The sequence below is a fragment of the Salvelinus sp. IW2-2015 genome, linkage group LG1 (assembly GCF_002910315.2).
Source record: "Salvelinus sp. IW2-2015 linkage group LG1, ASM291031v2, whole genome shotgun sequence".
Classification (NCBI taxonomy): domain Eukaryota; kingdom Metazoa; phylum Chordata; class Actinopteri; order Salmoniformes; family Salmonidae; genus Salvelinus; species Salvelinus sp. IW2-2015.
In genome coordinates this window covers 46,809,989-46,830,468 of record NC_036838.1, presented here as the reverse complement: position 1 = coordinate 46,830,468, position 20,480 = coordinate 46,809,989, and the positions used below count along the sequence as shown (strand labels likewise).

Below are 20,480 nucleotides of genomic sequence, written 5' to 3'. Positions count from 1 at the left end.
CTGAATTCAAATCAATCTTGTCATTCACATTCAGTTATTAGAGTTTTCAGAGTTTGAGACAAAATACTGCAGAGTGCAATTAGTCGGGAAAACACCATTTGTCAAGTGGATGCTATGGATAATTAGTACTGAGCATGTTAAATTGGATGACTTTATATTGGCCTGCTGCCTGACATTGTCTGCTATAGTTGCCTATTGCAGGTAAGAAGTTGTGTTGTTATAGTCTGGCTGACACCTAACTCAAAGTCCTCCTGACTTCAGAGTCTGGAAAGGCTATTGTGATGTTGTCGGCACGATGTGTTGATAAATAATGGGATGTCCCTTTTTACTGATTGGTTTTCTTCTGTGTCTCTCACTCACACCCACATGGACAACCACACACAGCCCCCCAAGCCCCGTCCCCTTCCAATACAACTGTTGGATTTTCAAATCCAAACAACATAAGGTATTAACCTCCCAGGATTATTTATTTTTATAGAGAACCAATCCAAGCTCAGCCCATTTCTGTGTGAATACTGCATTCACAACGGACTCCTGTCCAGACCAGTGTGTCACTGCTCCCCCTCTGCTGTGTACCATGTGAGTCGCATCATCCAGTCTAGTGTTGTTTAGCCATTTCATTGCAATCACAGCTGGGTGTCTCACCAGGTGCCTGATCACAGCAGTGTAGTTAAGGTTAGGGTTAAGTCTAAAATCAGATTTTAAGATGATCAATTGTAGAAATAGGTAGAGTTTATGACTTTGTGGCTGTGGTAACTAGTGACGACCGAAGGCTGGAGAGCGAGAGAAATTGAAATAATTAAAATATTGATTGCAGGGACACCACCACCCACTGTATGCCAAATAAAACCCAAAGTGTGACGTGGATTGGAAAATATTCTGGCAGGCGTGTGGTGGTGTTTGTGATTGTACAGAAACCAGCCTCTCTGTTTATACAGTAGTTATTAAACCTTCAGTTGCCTGGGTGAGCCTTGTGCATAAAGAATCACATTGACACTGCTGGTAATTTACAACTCGATTTCCCGTTTGTTTTTAATACAAGACAAACAGGCATAGAGAGAACGAGGCATGGGGGTGAAGGGCTGTCAAGCTCAGTCACTTTTTAATTAAGTCCACTCCTGAGTGCTAAGTGTAATGGATGAGTATAGGTTTAATCCACTCTACTAGACCTGGAGTGAAGCCATCCTTTTAATCTAATTCAATTAAAGCGATCAGGGTTCTCTCGTCTTGGACTTGCCTGGCTGCCAGCTCTAAGAATCAGTGTCTAGCCTGAAAAGACCCTGTGTTGTTCCATGAAGGAACTCCTGAGATTCAATTTGCTGTATGTTCCATTAGAACCTCTATTTGGCAGGTGAATGTTCCATTCTGGAACTCCCATTTCTTCCAACCAAACTTTTACTGCACTCTCTTCATAGCCAAGCTCTTCTTCTTTCAAATAGTTTTTAGATTCATTTCATTGTAAGGTTTTGCATCTATCTGGTTTTAGCTCACTGTTCAGTTTCTTCAGCTTCTGTTCATCTTTGTGGTTGTTCTTCTTATATTATAAGCCATTGGCAGGGCTTTTCCTTCTTGGCAGGGTTAGCAGGGTTGTGGTCCATCTGTGTCCCACTTAAATTACTATGCTTTCGGTTCACATGAAAGTGATCTGAGAATCTGTAGTGTGTAGCAGAGTGAACCTACTAACCGGAACAGTGGCCCCAGCCCCAGGAAAGTCGGCCATGCCAATAAAAACAGTTAATCAGTCAGAGAGGGATGGTGGGATGATATGTATTATAGATTAAACATGTTCTGTTCATGTGAACGTATATTTCAGGATTATATCTGACTACATACCTCAAAGAGCTATTACTATGAAGTACTATATTAGTACAATGTAACAATGTCTACCTGTGTAGCCTACAATATATGTTATTACAATATATTTGCAAAGATTTAGCTACATTTTGTTTCAAGTGGGATCTTATTTTCTCTTGAGTATCATATGTTACTAATCTAATATCAGCAGTATCTCTTCATCTTAACATTCATAAGGCCTTCAGTATACACTGAGTGTACAAAACATTAGGAACACTACTCGTTCCATGACAGATTGACCAGGTGAATCCAAGTAAAAGCTATGATCCCTTATTGTCRGTTGTTAAATCCACTTCAGTCAGTGTAGATGAAGGTGAGGAGACAGGTTGAAGAAGGATTTTTAAGCCTTGAGACAATTGAGACATGGATTGTGTATGTGTGCCATTCAGAGGGTGAATGGGCAAGACAAAAGATTTAAGTGCCTTTGAACGGGGTATGTTAGTAGGTGCCAGGCGCACCGGTTTGAGTGTGTCAAGAACTGCAACGCTGCTGGGTTTCACGCTCAACAGTGTTTCGTGTGTATCAAGAATGGTCCACCACCCAAAGGACATCCAGCCAACTTGACACAACTGTGGGAACCATTGGAGTCAATATGGGCCAGCATCCCYGTAGAACACTTTCAACACATTGTAAAGTCTGTTGAATGAATTGAGGATGTTCTGAGGGGAAAAGGGGGTGCAACGCAACAGTAGGAAGGTGTTCCTAATGTTTTGTACACTTAGTGTACGTGTTAGGTTATTATTTTTTTAATTCCTGGAGTTAGTGGTTCTTTACACTCCCTAGCTACTTACTCATTTACTCTATTTTCTTCACTTTATGGCTCTATTCCAGCCATACTGTGGTAGTTCAACATTACAGCGTGATATCCATGTAAAGGCAATGTTCCTGCGTTAGTGGAGACCGCATTCACGGTAAACGCTGCATATGTCAGAAATTAACTTTACATTTATCACGCTATCTGTATACAGATTGAATAGAGCACTTATAAAGGGAAAGGTATGTTAGACAAACTGTACTGAGATACACAGATCAATATCCAGACTGCCCTCAACCTTTAACAGTCTCTAAACTTCATAATTTACATCAACTGTAAAGCTTTGATGTTGTGCCAGTGTGTGTGAAAAGGTCTATGAATTGAAAATATGAGATTCTTAAATGGATATCAGGACACAATGCTCTGTTAGGAAGGAGCTGGGTAGATTAAACCAGATTAAACCTGTCTCACTGCCGGGGCCTCAGCAGAGAAGGGGCTGATTGGTTTAGAGGGGAATCGGGGACAGGTGTGCTCTTAGGGCCCATAGTGTCTGCAGAGGGCCCAGATGATGTCACCTCACATTAGAAATGAGTCCATTTGAGGATTAACTCACTCAACTTTGTGTGTTCTTGTGTGTCTTAAATCAAATTCATTACAACAGGTTTAGACTTTACAGTGAAATCCTTACTTATGAGCCCTTTCCCAACAATGCAGAGATAAAAAGTATGACAAATTTATAAGGGCACAAGACGAGACACAAATGCAGACACAGGAGGCAGATGGTAAAGCTCCGATATTTATTATAACAAAGGGAGTAGGCAAAGGCAGGTCGGGGACAGGCGAGAGTTCGTAAACCAGGTCAGAGTCCAAACAGTAYCAGACGATAGGCAGTCTCGAGGTCAGGCCAGGCAGGGGTCAGAAACCAGATCCGAGTCCAAAACAGTACAAGGGGATAGGCAGGCTGGTAGTCAGAACAGGCAGATTGGTCAGGCAGGCGGGTCAGGACAGGCAAGGGTCGAAACCAGGAGGACTAGAAACAAACAGAGACTGGGAAAAATAGGAGCAAGGAAATATGCTGGTTGACTTGGCAAACAAGACGAACTGGCACAGAGAGACAGGAAACACAGGGATATATACATTGGGGATAATAAGCGACACCTGGAGGGGGTGGAGACAATCACAAGGACAGGTGAACCAGATCAGGGTGTAACAAAGGCTATTGTTAATGAACCGGCTTGTAGCCCATAACAAAGAGGAAGACAATGCGGAGATATAACAAGCATATTTATTAAATAAAGTCAACTATATCCATGTAACAATGGTGTGTGTAGTCAGTAGTGTGAGTGAGTGGATAGATGTTAATAATGAGGGGTTTTGAGAGGTGCCAAAACTAATTAACAAAAAGATGCCACAATCAAAAACCAAGTGTGTCTGCATGGAGAGAGTCTCCTCAATCTATGGGAGAAAGGTGTATTTATCCCCGGGACACACCCGAGCACAGGCGTGTCCAATTTTGCTGACGACCCCCCCGGCTCCGCCCACCGACATCCTATTGAGGAAAACAAGAGCAAAGAGAAAATAACACGTCAATATCGCGTTCTATTAAGTTTGTAAGTGTAGGTGTACCAGGAAACAAAACTGGAAAACTCATCATCAGATCGACCAGCTCGTCTCGCCAATCAGCAGGTAGATGAGCGAGAAGGCTATCCAAAATATCCAGTGACTCTGAATTGTTTATATCTACCCTGCAGTACGCAATCATCGGGACATCCTCCTCACCATGCACAGACCTAGCATGACAAAAACAAGAACCCAACGATGTAACGGACGGCCAAAATAACAGGTTTTACCATCCTCTGCAGACTCCCACTGTTCGACCCCAGAGGAACGTGCGTAATAGGGTTTTATGTGGCACAGTTGGTGCGCTTTCCTTCATTCCGGAGTGGCAACTAGATCGTTTTGCTCAGTGCACTGGTGCACAACCGTATATGGACCTTGGAACTTGGCTTGAAAAGGTGAAGCAACAATTGGCAGCAGAGCAATAACCTGGTCACCTGGACTAAAGTGACACGGCTCAGCTCGCAGATCAAATATTCATTTCATCCTCACCTGTGAAGATGATAGCTTCTCTTTAGCCATCTCACCAGCGGCRTACAGGCGTCACCGGTAATCACAAGATAACAGGGACTGAGGTGGCATGGGAGACTTCCAGTCATCCTGGAGCACCGCTAGAATCCCACGGACACGGACACCGACGTCACGGACACTGACGTCACGCTTCCAGACAAACTAAAAACCTTCTTTGCCCGCTTCGAGGATAATACAGTGCCACCGTCTTGGCCCGCTAACAAGGACTGTGCCGCCCTCCCTCTCCTTCTCCGTTGCTGACGTGAGTAAAACATTTAAACGTGTTAACCCTCGCAAGGCTGCAGGCCCAGACAGCATCCCTAGCCGGGGTCCTCAAAGCATGCGCAGACCAGCTGGCTAGTGTGTTTACGGACATATTCAATCTCTCCCTATCCCAGTCTGTATCCCAGTCCCACATGCTTCAAGATGGCTACCATTGTTCCTGTACCCAAGAAGGCAAAGATGAACTAAATGACTACCACCTCGTAGCACCCACTTCTGTCATCATGAAGTGCTTTGAGAGACTAGTCAAGGATCATATCACCTCCACTTTACCAGCCAACCTAGATCCACTTCAATTTGCATACCGCCCCAGCAGGTCCACAGATGACGCAATCGCCATCACACTGCACACTGCCCTATCCCATCTGGACAAAAGGAGTACCTATGTAAGAATGCTGTTCATTTACTACAGCTCAGTATTCAACACCATACTACCTACCCTCCAAGCTCATCATCAAGCTGGAGGCCCTGGGTCTCAACCCTGCCCTGTGCAATTGGGTCATGGACTTTCTGACAGGCCGCCCCCAGGTGGTGAAGGTAGGAAACAACATCTCCACTTTGCTGACCCGCAACACTGGGGCCCCACAAGTGTTGAGCACAAATAGCTCAGCCCCCTCCTGTACTCTCTGTTCACCCACGACTGCGTGGCCATGCACGCCTTCAACTCAATCAAGTTTGCAGATGACAACAGTAGTGGGCTTGATTACCAACAACAACGAGACAGCCTACAGGGAGGAGGTGAGGGTGTGTGGTGTCAGGACAACAACCTCTCACTCAATGTCAACAAAACAAAGTAGATGATTGTGGACTTCAGGAAACAGCAAATGAAGCACCCCCCCTATCCACATCAAAGGGACAGCAGTGGAGAAGGTGGAAAGTTTTAAGTTCCTCGGTGTAAACATCACAGACAAACTGAAATGATCCACTCAACAGTGCCTCTTCAACCTCAGGAGGCTGAAGAAATTTGGCTTGTCACCCAAAACCCTGACAAACTTTTACAGATGCACAATCGAAAGCATCCTGTCAGGCTATATCACTGCAACGCCCTCAACCGCAAAGCTCTCCAGAGGGTGGTGCGGTCTGCACAACGCATCACTGGGGGCAAACTACCTGCCCTCCATGACACCTACAGCACMCGATGTSACAGGAAGGCCAAAAAGATCATCAAGGACAACAACCACCCGAGCCACTGCCTGTTCACACCGCTACCATCCAGAAGGCGAGGTCAGTACAGGTGCATCAAAGCTGGGACTGAGAGACTGAAAAACAACTTCTATCTCAAGGCCATCAGGCTGCTAAACAGCAATCACTAACTCAGAGAGGCTGTTGCCTACATTGAGACCCAATCAATGGCCACTTTAATAAATGGATCACTAGTCACTCTAAATAATGCAACAGATGTTCAGCAACATCATCGTGGGAAGTTTTCAACATCAACTCACAAAACTTGACTGGTACAATATGACATAATGGCGCCGGAGGGGATGGCTGCCGTTTCACTGGCCCCTAACCAACTTTGCTATTTTGTTTGTTTTTTCAAATTTTTTGTAACTCATTTTGTATCTAATGTTGTTGCTACCATCTCTTATGACCGAAAAGAGCTTCTGGACATCAGAACAGCGATTAATCACCTCGAACTGGACGAAGATTATCTTAAATGAGTCTGACATGATATACTGCTTCCCGGAGACCAGGCCCTCATCCCGTCATTCGCGTGAAGAAAAGACAGAAATACAGGGGGTGGAGGTCTGGGTGCCTTGCGAGAATTTGTCGGTGAGTGAGTAAACCACCACTACCCTCTGTATTATTGGTAATTACGCATTGTATCCCGCTGCCATGGAAACCCCCCAGCGCACTGGCGGATTCCCCCCAAGCCACGGATGTGCCCCCGAGACAACTGCTCAATCCACTGACACCACACAAAAATAACAAAACAAAATAACCATGCCCAACGTATCCCAAAGTGGAACATGTCGCTAAGCCTAACTGGGGAAAAGAAAGTCTATAGCTCCGGGTAGCAAATAGCACTAACCTACCCAAATCTCCCACTGAGGTACACAGCAGACTGTACTCACCTGCTCGGACCGATGTCCCAACAGCAAGTAGAGCAAGAGTTTCCAGCCTGGGAAAGGGCCTGGAAAGTAACTGATGTTACTCTCTCCAACGCAGCACACAACCAACTATCCACCGTATTGGCAAGTTTACCAAACAAACAGCAACCAAAACTAAGGACCAAACAGCACAACTCAAAAAAAAAAGAAAAAAAAGATGCAAACTAAGCACCTACAGAGTTTAACACTAACTCCACGTTTTCTCCCAAACAAAATACACTTACCAGTTAGCTTAATAACACTAGTTTTAGGCCTACTGGCATAGTTTTTCATGCAACGCACTTATTTGATGACGTCACTGGACAACCAAAATCACTGATACGTCTGGAGTGCAATAGAGATTGTGTCATCTGTGGATCTGTTGTGGCGGTATGCAAATTGACTGGGTCCAGGATGTCTGGGATGACGGTGTTGATGTGAGCCAAGACAAGCCTTTCAAAGCATTTCATGACTACAGGTGTCAGTGCTACAGGGCGATAGTCATTTAGACAGGTTACCTTGGCATTCTTGGGCAAAGGGACTATGCTTGAAACATGTAGGTATTACAGACTGGATCAAGGAGAGGTTGAAAATGTATTAAAGTTTTCCAACGTTGCTGGTCTTGCCTACATTACATTTACATTTTAGTCATTTAGCAGACACTTATCCAGAGCGACTTACATTTACTAAAATTAGGAATTAGTCACAGGGAATTTCTTCACTATACAGGAAGTTAAGGGTATGAGGCCATAAGCTGTCTGTTTCTTCAAATGGGGACCCATAGAACACAATAAGGCGAGGTCGAAAATGTACAGGTTAGGGTAATGTAATAATTTCATGTGGCAGCGTTCGAAAATTAACAAATTCATTGGACCAGCGCCATTGCTGATTTTATTCTACAGGATTAGCATTGAAAACGTGACCAGAGATCAGGTAGTAGAGTGCCTGTAGATAATTTGAAAAACGTTTAAATTTAAACAATAACAGTAAAATAGTTATGCTATGTGTTTGCTGAGTAGTTAGCAGAAATTCAATACGTTTGTGTTTATTTTCCAAGTTTGATGGCAAACTTTGTGTACTGCTAACATTCACTTCCTGTCATTTCCCCTCATATTGCTAGTCCCATTGTTTAGAATTCTTCCGCATTTATGCAAAGACTTATGGGATATCAGAATCCTCTTGTCCTAACCTGTGTATTTTCGACCTAGCAATAAGGTATCCAAGATTCACTCTCACATGCTCTCCAGATACTAGACAGGAGTACGGAGCACTCTTAGAGATACCCTGGGTACTGTGGGTTGTGAAGATAAACAGACATCAGTTAAAGAGGCCAACGGAAGTCCTTTGCTTCCACTTTCAACACACCCTGCAACAAAAAGGGAAGGACTTCCTCTTTATGGAGACTATCATTATATGCATGGGTATAAAAATACACTCACACACTCATTAATGATAAAGAAGACACACCTAAGCACATGCATACTCGAAACCACCTAAACTCAACTGGCAGATTGCGGTCCGGGTCCGGACCCAGAGAAGGATCAATCCAGACTGGACATCATCGCATTTTGTTATATAAAAGTCAATACATCATTTTTTAGAAAGCTTTAAAATCAACCGGGCGCAGCGGCCTCTTTATCACTGTCTCTCTCAAAGCAACACCCGCCTCTACTAGTGCCCCGTCTAATCCAATCCCGTGGTTATATGCAAATACAAAGGGCCACGTCTTACCCAATCACATTAATCCAAATATCCTCCGCGGAACCTTGGGACAAGCAGGCAGAATGAAACAGAAAGATTTGACAGCGGTTCAACTATAAATATCACAGCTAGAAGGAGTATCTTTGTTAATATGGCTTGTTAAAAARAAATTGCACAAAACCAATGTGCCTGATATGCAGTGAGTCCGTGGCTCTCGTGAAAAGTGCCAATGTTAAGCGATATTATGACACCAGGCATAGTMAATTCGATCAGACGTATCCCCTGAACACGGAGGTGAGAACAAACAAGACTAACCAACTCAAATCCCAATATGAAAGGTCCAGCAAAGTCCTTGTCAATTCCCTTACAGCCCAACAACATGCAATGGAGGGTTCACTGAGGATAGCTTGGGTTTTGGGAAAACACAAAAATACTTTTTCAGACGCTGAGATGATGAAAGGATGCATGTTTGAAGTTGCTGACACCTTGCTTGAAGGTAAACAAAAAGATGAGCTCAGGGAACATCTCAAACAGATCCCACGGTCAGATTCCACAGCAATGAGGAGAACTGAAATATTAGCTGAAGATTTAACTCCACAACTTGATGAGGCCATTCAGAATGCACCATGCATTTCATTATCTGTGGATGAATCAACAGATAACACTGATAATGCCTAGCTTCTGGTGTTCGTCAGATTTTACAACGAAACAAAGAAGCTGTTGGGCTGCTGCCAATGACTGGAACGAATTGCAAAAATCACTGAAGCTGGAGACTCATATCTCCCTCACTAACTTTAAGCATCAGCTGTCAGAGCAGCTCACAGATCACTGCATATGTACAGAGCCCATCTGTAAATAGCCCATCCAACTACCTCATCTCCATATTGTTATTTATTATTTATTTATTTTGCTCCTTTGCACCCCAGTATCTCTACTTGCACATTCATCTTCTGCACATCTATCACTCCAGTGTTTAAATGCTAAATTGTAATTACTTCGCCACTACGCCCCATTTATTGCCTTACCTCCATAATCTTACCTCATTTGCACACACTGTATATATAATTTTTTTCCTATTGTGTTATTTTTTTGTTTATTCCATGTGTAACTCTGTGTTGTTGTTTGTGTCACACTGCTTTGCTTTATCTTGGCCAGGTCGCAGTTGTAAATGAGAACTTGTTTTCAACTAGTCTACCTGGTTAAATAAAGGTGGAAAAAATATATAATCTAGAAGCACACACACGGGGAGAGGATATCCATGAGGCCATCAAAGGGATGCTGACAAAAAGGGGGATAGATCTGAAGTCAGTAGTATCCATCACCACAGATGGAGCTCCAGCCATGATAGGAAGAGGGAGGGGACTGGTTGCACATTTGAAAGAGGACCACTCTGACCTGAAATCATATCACGGCATCATCCATCAATCTGTCCTGTGTGCCAGTCTGGGAAAATAGTATTCTGAGGTCATGACAACATTTATGAAACTGATAAACGTTTTGAGTGCCACATCATCCCTACAACACCTGCTACGAGGCATCCTGACAGAGGCCAATGCCAGTTTTGATTACTTACTACTGCACAACAATGTCAGATGGCTCAGCAAAGGCAGGGTTTGGGAACGATTTTGGGCCATTCAGGAGGAAATCAAAGCTTTCTTATCACAGCAAAAGAGTGACAAGGCAACTCAGTTTTCTCTGTTTTTGGAAGATGAGGAGAAGATGGAAACAGTTGCATTTTTGACAGACATTACATCACACCTTAATCAACTGAATGTTAATCTGCAGGGACGGTTCAACACAGTGTGTGATATGATAACAGCAGTCCGGGCTTTCCAGAAGAATTTGGAGCTTTTCAAGAATGATCCCCAGGGAGAGCTTGTCCACTTCCCCAATCTTCTGGTGCAAACTCAGGGAGACAAAGATGTTCTCAACCATGTTGATTTCATCCAGAAGCTGATGGATAACTTCAAGGCTCGCTTTGATGACTTCACTGTTAGAAGAGAACTGCTGGTGCTCATCCAGAACCCCTTCTTGGTCACAAGTGTGGCAAAGTTGTCAGAAGAAGCAAAACAGATCTTCAGATGGGTAGATGTTGCAGCACTGCAGCTGGAGTTGATTGAGCTGCAAGAAAATGTGTCTTTGAATGAGCAGGCTGGTGATTGTGACCCTGTCACTTTCTGGGGAAAGATGGTGCCTGCAGCTGATGTCCCTGTTCTCAGGAGACTGACACTATACATCCTGACCATGTTTGGCTCCACATACAGCTGGGAATCAGCCTTCTCCACAATGAACTTTATTACAAACAAATACCCCTCCAGGCTCACCAATGAACGAACACCTGCTCCAGTGTCTCAGAGTTGCTCTCACACTTTTGTGCCAAAGTTCAAAGCATTGGCAGGAGACAGAAAGTGTCATTTCTCTCATTAATGCAGGGCAAGGCCCAGAGTGACTTATACATGAACATTGACCAGTGACCTTCTGTGCATTCAGATTATTATTTTTGTTGAATTATCCTTTGTTCTCCAGAAAACATGCACTTTATTTAATTTAAATACATTTGTTTTTATTCAAGGCCCAATGGTTCACAGTGCACTTTTTGCATAGACAATTATGCAACTACTTTTGTTTTTCAGCAATGTTGTGATTCATTGAAATTCTTAGTCTCATTTAATGTATTTAATGTACATTTTATATAACAACATGTTTCCAAAGTCTTAGACGACTATGTTTGTTACTACGCTGTACCACAGCGCCAATAAAGGACAATATCCAACCAGACCTTTACCACCTCGGGAATTTGTGTCACTGGACCTTCTCAAATAGTAGTTGAGTACTTCTGCTCTAAACACACACATAAAAACACACACTAATTCACAATATAAATATGCATCTACCCTAAAACGAAGAATCATTTTGATATATAAAACCTAGTTCCTGCTTCCTATAGTAACATTGTAAATCTTCAAAAAGGGTTGATGACTGTTTTGTTTGAAGTTTTATCTGTATATTTTATAAACTGCTCTTAACAACACATGCGTAACTTGGCCACTCATAGGCCATTCAGTTTGGATGGATGATGCCATGAGGATATGATGAGAGCTTGTCTCTTAGGACCAAATCCTAACTTTTGTTCACTTTACCTGTGTTAAAAAAATGCATTAATTGTTCATTGAGGGAGACAGGTTGCCGATTATGACTTCTGTTATCGAATGAGACCTTTAAGTCCGTTTATAGCCAGTCATTCTAAAACCACAGCTTAGATGAAACTCCGTCTCCATCCGCAAGAGAAATGTACAGTAGCTTCCACATTTCTCACCATCCACGTTATCATATAATTGAATCTGTAAAAGGTGTGTTAGAGATTGTGTAAAAGGGTTAAAGACTTGTGGTTGTGGTAAAGGATGAGTGGTAGCCAGACTGGCTGTGTTGTGTTCTGTTCTCAGCTGCAGCTCTGTGACTGGCTGGTCTTGTATCCAGCTGGAGCCCACTCTGTCACTGTCAGCACCCAAAAATATCCTCTGATGGAAGACAGGTGCTATGTCAAGGCCTGCTGTGTGTGTGTGCATGCGTATTCGTGCGTACGTGTGTGTGTGTCTGTGCATGTGTAATGTCTATTTCAAGTCAGGGTTTCTGTTTAAGTCATTGCACACACAGGCCCCCTAACATGTATGGTAGGGAACTGAAAGAGGGAAAAAATACAATTCCTACCCCACCTCTTCCTGTTTCTCTCTCTCAGATCCTCTATGACAGTCCCAAGGCGAGGCGGGAGGTTGAGCTACACTGGCGGGTGTCAGGGGGGCCATACATCGTTCGCATTCTCAGTCTGTATGAGAACATGCATCATGGGAAGAAGTGCCTGCTCATCATCATGGAATGGTAGGATCCTGCCCTGTCAGCTCTTTTACCCAGAATCCTCTGCTCTCTGTGGGAATATAAGTTGTATTGCTCTGTCCTCAGCCACTAGCCATAAACTATTGACATAGTGCCAATCCCTCATAGCTTCTCTTTGACACCATTAGGCTTGATGGAAAGCTCACTCACTTCGCCTTGGTATGTCTATGCAGGCCAAGTATGTGGCAGGCCTGGGCCATGGCTGGGGCTCCACCTGTGCCTCACAAAAAAATGACACCCGACTCTCTTGATATACTGTAGTATTCTCTTATCCTCTGGTCAGTAAACCAGTCAAGTGCCAAGGAAATAAAGAACATATGATATGCCAAGCCCCCACCATTTCTCCTTCACCCAAATCCAGATAGTTGATGTTCTGAAAGAGCTGCAAAATCTGGACCCCTACAAATCAGCCGGGCTAGACAATCTGGACCCTCTCTTTCTAAAATGATCTACCGAAATTGTTGCAACCCCTAATACTAGCCTGTTCAACCTCTCTTTCGTATCGTCTGAGATTCTCAAAGATTGGAAAGCTGCCGCGGTCATCCCCCTCTTCAAAGGGGGTGAAACTCTAGACCCAAACTGCTACAGACCTATATCTATCCTACCCTGTCTTTCTAAGGTCTTCGAAAGCCAAGTCAACAAACAGATTACCGACCATTTCGAATCCCACCGTACCTTCTCCGCTATGCAATCTGGTTTCAGAGCTGGTCATGGGTGCACCTTAGCCACGCTCAAGGTCCTAAACGACATCATAACTGCCATCGATAAGAGACATTACTGTGCAGCCGTATTCATCGACCTGGCCAAGGCTTTCGACTCTGTCAGTCACCACATTCTTATTGGCAGTCTCGACAGCCTTGGTTTCTCAAATGATTGCCTCGCCTGGTTTACCAACTACTTATCTGATAGAGTTCAGTGTGTCAAATCGGATGGCCTGTTGTCTGTACCTCTGGCAGTCTCTATGTGGGTGCCACAGGGTTCAGTCCTTGGGCCGACTCTCTTCTCTGTATACATCAATGATGTTGCTCTTGCTGCTGGTGATTCTCTGATACACCTCTACGCAGACGACACCATTCTGTATACTTCTGGCCCCTCTTTGGACACTGTGTTAACTAACCTCCAGACGAGCTTCAATGCCATACAACTCTCCTTCCGTGGCCTCCAACTACTCTTAAACGCAAGTAAAACTAAATGCATGCTATTCAACCGATCACTGCCCGCACCTGCTCGCCCGTCCAGCATCACTACTCTGTACGTCTCTGACTTAGAATACGTGGACAACTACAAATACCTAGGTGTCTGGTTAGATTGTAAACTCTCCTTCCAGACTCACATTAAGCATCTCCAATCCAAAATTAAATCTAGAATCGGCTTCCTATATCGCAACAAAGCATCCTTCACTCATGCTGCCAAACATACCCTTGTAAAACTGACCATCCTACCGATCTTCGACTTCGGTGATGTCATCTATAAAATAGCCTCCAACACTCTACTCAACAAACTGGATGCAGGCTCTCACAGTGCCATCCATTTTGTCACCAAAGCCCCATACACTCCCCACCATTGCGACCTGTACGCTATCGTTGGTTGGCCCTCGCTTCATACTCGTCGCCAAACCCACTGGCTACAGGTTATCTACAAGTCTCTGCTAGGTAAAGCCCCGCCTTATCTCAGCTCACTGGTCACCATAGCAGCACCCACTCGTAGCACGCGGTATATCTCACTGGTCACCCCCAAAACCAATTCCTCCTTTGGTCGTCTTTCCTTCCAGTTCTCTGCTGCCAATGACTGGAACGAACTGCMAAAATCTCTGAAGCTGGAGACTCATATCTCCCTCACTAGCTTTAAGCACCAGCTGTCAGAGCAGCTCACAGATCACTGCACCTGTACATAGCCCATCTGTAAACAGCCCATCTATCTACCTACCTCATCCCCATACTGTATTTATTTATTTATCTTGCTCCTTTGCACCCCAGTATCTCTACTTGCACATTCATCTTCTGCACATCTACCATTCCAGTGTTTAATTGCTATATTGTAATTACTTCGCCACCATGGCCTATTTATTGCCTTAACTCCCTTATCTTACCTCATTTGCACTCACTGTATATAGACCTTTTGTTTTCTTTGTTCTACTGTATTATTGACTGTATGTTTTGTTTATTTCATGTGTAACTCTGTGTTGTTGTATGTGTCGAATTGCTATGCTTTATCTTGGCCAGGTCGCAGTTGCAAATGAGAACTTGTTCTCAACTAGCCTACCTGGTTAAATAAAGGTGAAATAAAAATAAATTTTAAATATGTGGAATTTTAAACATGACATAAGAAACATAAACCTCATGTTTAGATACTGACAATTATTTCCCTTGAGGTGCATTTTCAGAGACATGGGAGTATAGTTGTCACGCCCTGGCCTTAGTTATCTTTGTTTTCTGTATTATTTTAGTTAGGTCAGGGTGTGACATGGGGGATGTTTGTGTGTTTGTCTCGTCTTGGGTGGTTGTATTGTCTAGGGAGTTTTTGTAGAGTTCATGGGGTTGTGTTCAGTGTAGGTGTTTAGGTAAGTCTATGGTTGCCTGGTATGGTTCTCAATCAGAGACAGCTGTCTATCGTTGTCTCTGATTGGGAGCCATATTTAAGGCAGCCATAGGCATTAGGTAGGTTGTGGGTAATTGTCTATGTTTGACGTTAGTAGCTTGTGTATGCACTTTCGTTTGTAGCTTCACGGTCGTGTTTTTGTTTTGTATTAGTGTTCGTGTTCTTTTCATCTTCAAATAAAGAAGATGTATTTATATCACGCTGCGCCTTGGTCCTCTCTCTCACAATACGAAGACGAACGTGACAATAGTGCACTGACCAGTCGTAGACAGGGAGCCTGATGGTTCAGAGCTGAGTTAAGGGTGTGTTCTCTGTAAAGTCTTTTCTCTTTGTGGTCAGCTCTTTCCTGTCTCCGAGAGGGTCAGAGGAGAGCACCAGCTCAGCTCAGCTAGCGTAATGAAGGAGAATAGTCGGTAACTGAGTTGGACACAGATGTTGGATTTGGACTTGGATCTCTCTCTTACTCACTTCCTCCATACTCACTCTTTCTATCTCTCACATAAACACACTCAAAAGATCTTACACTGAGTGTACAAAACATTAGGAACACCTGCTCTTCCCACGACAAAGACTGACCAGGTGAATCCATGTGAAAGCTATGATCCATTATTGATGTCACTTGTTAAATCCACTTCAATCAGTGTAGATAAAGGTGAGGAGACAAGTTAAATAAGGATGTTTAATCCTTGACACAATTGAGACATAGATTGTGTATGTGTGCCATTCAGAGGGTGAATGAGCAAGAAAAAAGATTTACGTGCCTTTGGTAGTAGGTGCCAGGCGCACCGGTTTGATTGTGTCAAGAACTGCAACGCTGCTGGGTTTTTCATGCTCAACAGTTTCCCGTGTGTATCAAGAATGGTCCACCACCCAAAGGACATACAGGCAACTTGACACAACAGTGGGAAGCATTGGACTAAACATGAGCCAGCATCCCTTTGTAACGCTTTTGACACCTTGTTGAGTCCATGCCCCGACAAATTGAGGCTGTTCTGATGGCAAAAGGGAGTGCAACTCAATATTAGTAAGGTGTTCCTAGTGTTTTGTACACTCAGTGTATAATCAATGCTTTCCATATAACAGAGAGTGATTCGCAGTGTTTTTCTAAAGACAGAGATCTTGAAGGAGGGTAGAGGAGTAACAGTGTGTATGGACTTTTGAATGTCAGTGTGTGTTTATGTGTATAATGACAAAATGGGAAGACAGAGGGGGAGATGAAGTGCATAGCATACTGTTCTGTTCCCAGTCTAACGTTGTCCCACTGTAACGAACGTCGTCGGGAGAAGGAGAAGAGGACCAAGGTGCAGCGTGGTAAGTGTTGAGGCTCCGGACTAGAGGGCGACGCTGGAGGCTCCGGACTAGAGGGCGGAGAGAGTCGGCAACATGGAGGGCTGTGCGGCCCACAAAGAATGCCACCCCACACATGACTGACCCACGCCAACCGGTCATGCTGGAGGATGTTGCAGGCAGCAGAACATTCTCCACGGCTTCTCCAGACTGTCACGTCTGTCACATGTGCTCATGTGCTCAGTGGTGAACCTGCTTTCATCTGTGAAGAGCACAGGGCGCCAGTGGCGAATTTGCAATCTTGGTGTTCTCTGGCAAATGCAACGTCCTGCAACGTGTTGGGCTGTAAGCCACAACCCCACCTGTGGACGTCGGGCCCTCATACCACCCTCATGAGTTCTGTTTCTGACCGTTTGAGCAGACACATGCACATTTGTGGCCTGCTGGAGGTCATTTTTCAGGGCATAACTATTCACCCCACAAAGTCAATACTTTGTAGAGCACCTTTTGCAGCAATTACAGCTGCAAGTGTCTTGGGTTATGTCTCTATAGGCTTGGCACATATAGCCACTGGGATTTTTGCCCATTCTTCAAGGCAAAACTTCTCCAGCTCCTTCAAGTTGGATGGGTTCCGCTGGTGTACAGCAATCTTTAAGTCATACCACAGATACCAATTGGTTGAGGTCTGGGCTTTGACAAGGCTATTCCAAGACATTTAAATGTTTCCCTTAAACCACTCAACTGTTGCTTTAGCACTATGCTTAGGGCCATTGTCCTGCTGGAAGGTGAACCTCCATCCAGTCTCAAATCTGTGGAAGACTGAAACAGTTTTCCCTCCACAATTTCCCTGTATTTTGCGCCATCCATCATTCCTTCCTTCTGACCAATTTCTCAGTCCCTGTCGATGAAAACCCCACAGCATGATGTTGCCCACCATGCTTCACTGTGGGGATGTTTCTCGGGTGATCAGAGGTGTTGGGTTTTGCGCCATACATAACATTTCCTTGATGGCCAAAAGGCTCAATTTTAGTCTTATTCTGACCAGAGTACTTTCTCCATATGTTTGGGGAGTCTCCGAGACGTGTTTGCTTATTTTTTTCTTTAAGCAATGGCTTTCTTCTGGCCACTCTTCCGTAAAGCCAGCTCTGTGGAGTATACGGCTTAAAGTAGTCAATGGACAGATATCCAATCTCCGCTGTGGAGCTTTGCAGCTCCTTCAGGGTTATCTTTGGTCTCTCGTTGCCTCTCTGATTAATGCCCTCCTTGGCTGGTCCGTGAGTTTTGGTGGCGGCCCTCTCTTGGCAGGTTGTTGTGGTGCCATATTCTTTCCATTTATTAATAATGGATTTATGTGCTCTGTGGGATGTTCAAAGTTTCTGATATTTTTTATACCCAACCCTGACCTGTACCTGTACGACCTGTACTTGATAAAAATTACAGACCTCTACATGCTTTGTAAGTAGGAAAACTGCAAATCGGCAGTGTATCAAATACTTGTTTCTCCACTGTTATATATACTGAGATCATGTGACACTTAGATTAACACACAAGTGGACTTTATTTAACTAATTATGTGACTTCCGAAGGTAATTGGTTGCACAGATCTTATTTGGGGGCTTCATAGCAAAGGGGGTGAATACATATGCACGCATCACTTTTTCGTTTTTAATTTTTTGAAACAAGTAATTTTTTTTAATTTCACTTCACCAATTTGGACTATTTTGTGTATGTCCATTACATGAATCCAAATAAAAATCCATTTAAATTAAGGTTGTAATGCAACAAAATGTGAAAAAACGCCAAGGGGCATGGAATTACTTTTGGAAGGCACTGTAGTACATCCATTCCAGAAACATGTACGCCCCAGTCCTTCTTCCCTGGCTCCTCCCTTCTGGCCCCCCTCCCCTCTCTCAGTGAAAGCCTGGTCCCTCTGGCCTGGATCCGGCTGAACAGTTTCCCCTTGCATACTGGAACCAGAGAAACACACACATTGAGTTAATATTGAGATGCTGTCATGGAGTTATCATTCTAAAACAACACTGCTTATCATCTCCACATAATAAATGTTTTCTACAAGATAATCTCTGCTACGTCAATAACAGGCCCTTGAAAGAGGGAACCATTTAGAAGCAGTCTTGATGAGCATGATGTTAGTGGGTGTCCACCTGACCTTAGAGATCTTTTTTATGTCTTTTTTTGGGTTGGTGGCGTTTGGGTGGATTTTGGTGTTCTATGTTGTCCTTGTTTTTGTATTTCTATGTGTTTGGCCTGGTACTGGTTCCAATCAGAGGCAGCTGTCTATCGTTGTCTCTGATTGAGAACCATACTTAGGTAGCCTGTTCCCACCTGTGTTTGTGGGTAGTTATTTTCTGTTTAGTGTGTGTCGTCACCTTCCAGAACTGTTCGTTTGTCGTTTTTGTTGTTTTGTTCAGTGTTCAGCTGATTGATTAAAATATGAACACTTACACGCTGCACCTTGGTCCTCTTTTCCTTCTCCCGACGACGTTCGTTAAAGAACTACCCACACCAAAGGACCAGCAGCGTGGAAGGATGGACTCCTGGACATGGAGGAAATATTGGACGGCAAGGGACCCCGGGCAAGTATCGCCGTCGAAAGAGTAGCTGGACTGCAGCTAGAGCGGAGCGGCGACACTACGAGGACATTGGCTCGAGGTAACGGGCACGAGAGGCAGCCCAGATTTTTTTTTTTGGGGGGGGGGGACATGGGAGATTGGGCGGACTCAGGTAAGGAGACCTGAGCCACTCCCCGTGCTTACCGTGGCGAGAGAGTGACTGGGCAGGCACCGTGTTATTCGGTTATGTGCACGGTGTCCCCAGTGCGCACGCATAGCCCGGTGCGCTAACATCGCAGCTCCTGTAATCGGCCGGCTAGAGTGGGCATCGGCCAGGAGGGATGATGCCGGCTCAGCGCATCTGGTCTCCAGTGCGTCTCCTCGGCCCGGGGTATACTGCACCAGCCCTACGCACGGTGTCCCCGGTTCACAGCAGCACAGCGCACAGTGCGGCCTGTTCCAAACTCCCCGCACTTCCGCGGCTTCACAGGGGGAACCAGCCAGGACGAGTTGTGCTAGCTCTGCGCTCGAGACACCAGTGTGCCTCCACGGCCCAGTGTATCGGTCTCGGCCAAGGAAGAGGCCTCCTGCATGTCTCCCCAGCCTGGTGAGTTCTGTGCCTGTGCTAAGTCCTAACCCTCCTGCATGTCTCCCCAGCCTGGTGAGTCCTGTGCTTCTCCCAGAGCCAGGCCTCCTGGTGTGTCTCTCCATTCCAGTGATGATCCATGGCAGAAGCCTCCAGTAATGATCCATGGCACGAAGCTCCAGTGTGATCACGGCACGAAGCCTCAGTGATGATCCACGGCACGAAGCCTCCAGTGATGATACCACGGCACGAAGCCTCCTGTGATGATCCATGGCACGAAGCCTCCAGTGATGATCACTGGCAAGAGCCTCCAGTGGATGATCCATGGCACGAAGCCTCCTGTGATGATCCATGGCACGAAGCGTCCTGTGATGATCCATGGCCAGCTCCGTGATGATCCATGGCACGAAGCCTCCAGTTGTAATCCATGGCACGAAGCCTCCAGTGATGATCCATGGCACGAAGCCTCCAGTGATGATCCATGGCACAAAGCCTCCAGTGAGGATCCGTGGCACGAAGCCCCAGTGAGGAGTTGTGGCACGAGGCCTCCAACGAAGGACCAAGTCCGGAGCCTCCAGCAACGCTCTCTAGTCCGGAGCCTCCAGCGTTGCCCTCTAGTCCGGAGCCTCCAGCGACGCCCTCTAGTCCGGAGCCTCCAGCGTCGCCCTCGTCAGTCCGGAGCCTCCAGCGTCGCCCTCTAGTCCGGAGCCCCTCCAGCGTCGCCCTCGCTGACCCCG

General features: G+C 45.0%; 1 protein-coding gene across 1 annotated transcript in view; it reads left to right on the top strand.

Annotated features, from left to right (window-relative positions):
• The window catches only part of LOC111968617 (MAP kinase-activated protein kinase 3), a 41,007-nt gene that overhangs the window by 2,637 nt on the left and 17,890 nt on the right, over positions 1-20,480 (top strand). The window contains exon 2 of the mRNA XM_023994320.2: positions 12,545-12,684. Coding sequence (XP_023850088.1) covers positions 12,545-12,684 — 140 coding nt within the window. The remainder of the gene's footprint in view (positions 1-12,544; positions 12,685-20,480) is intronic.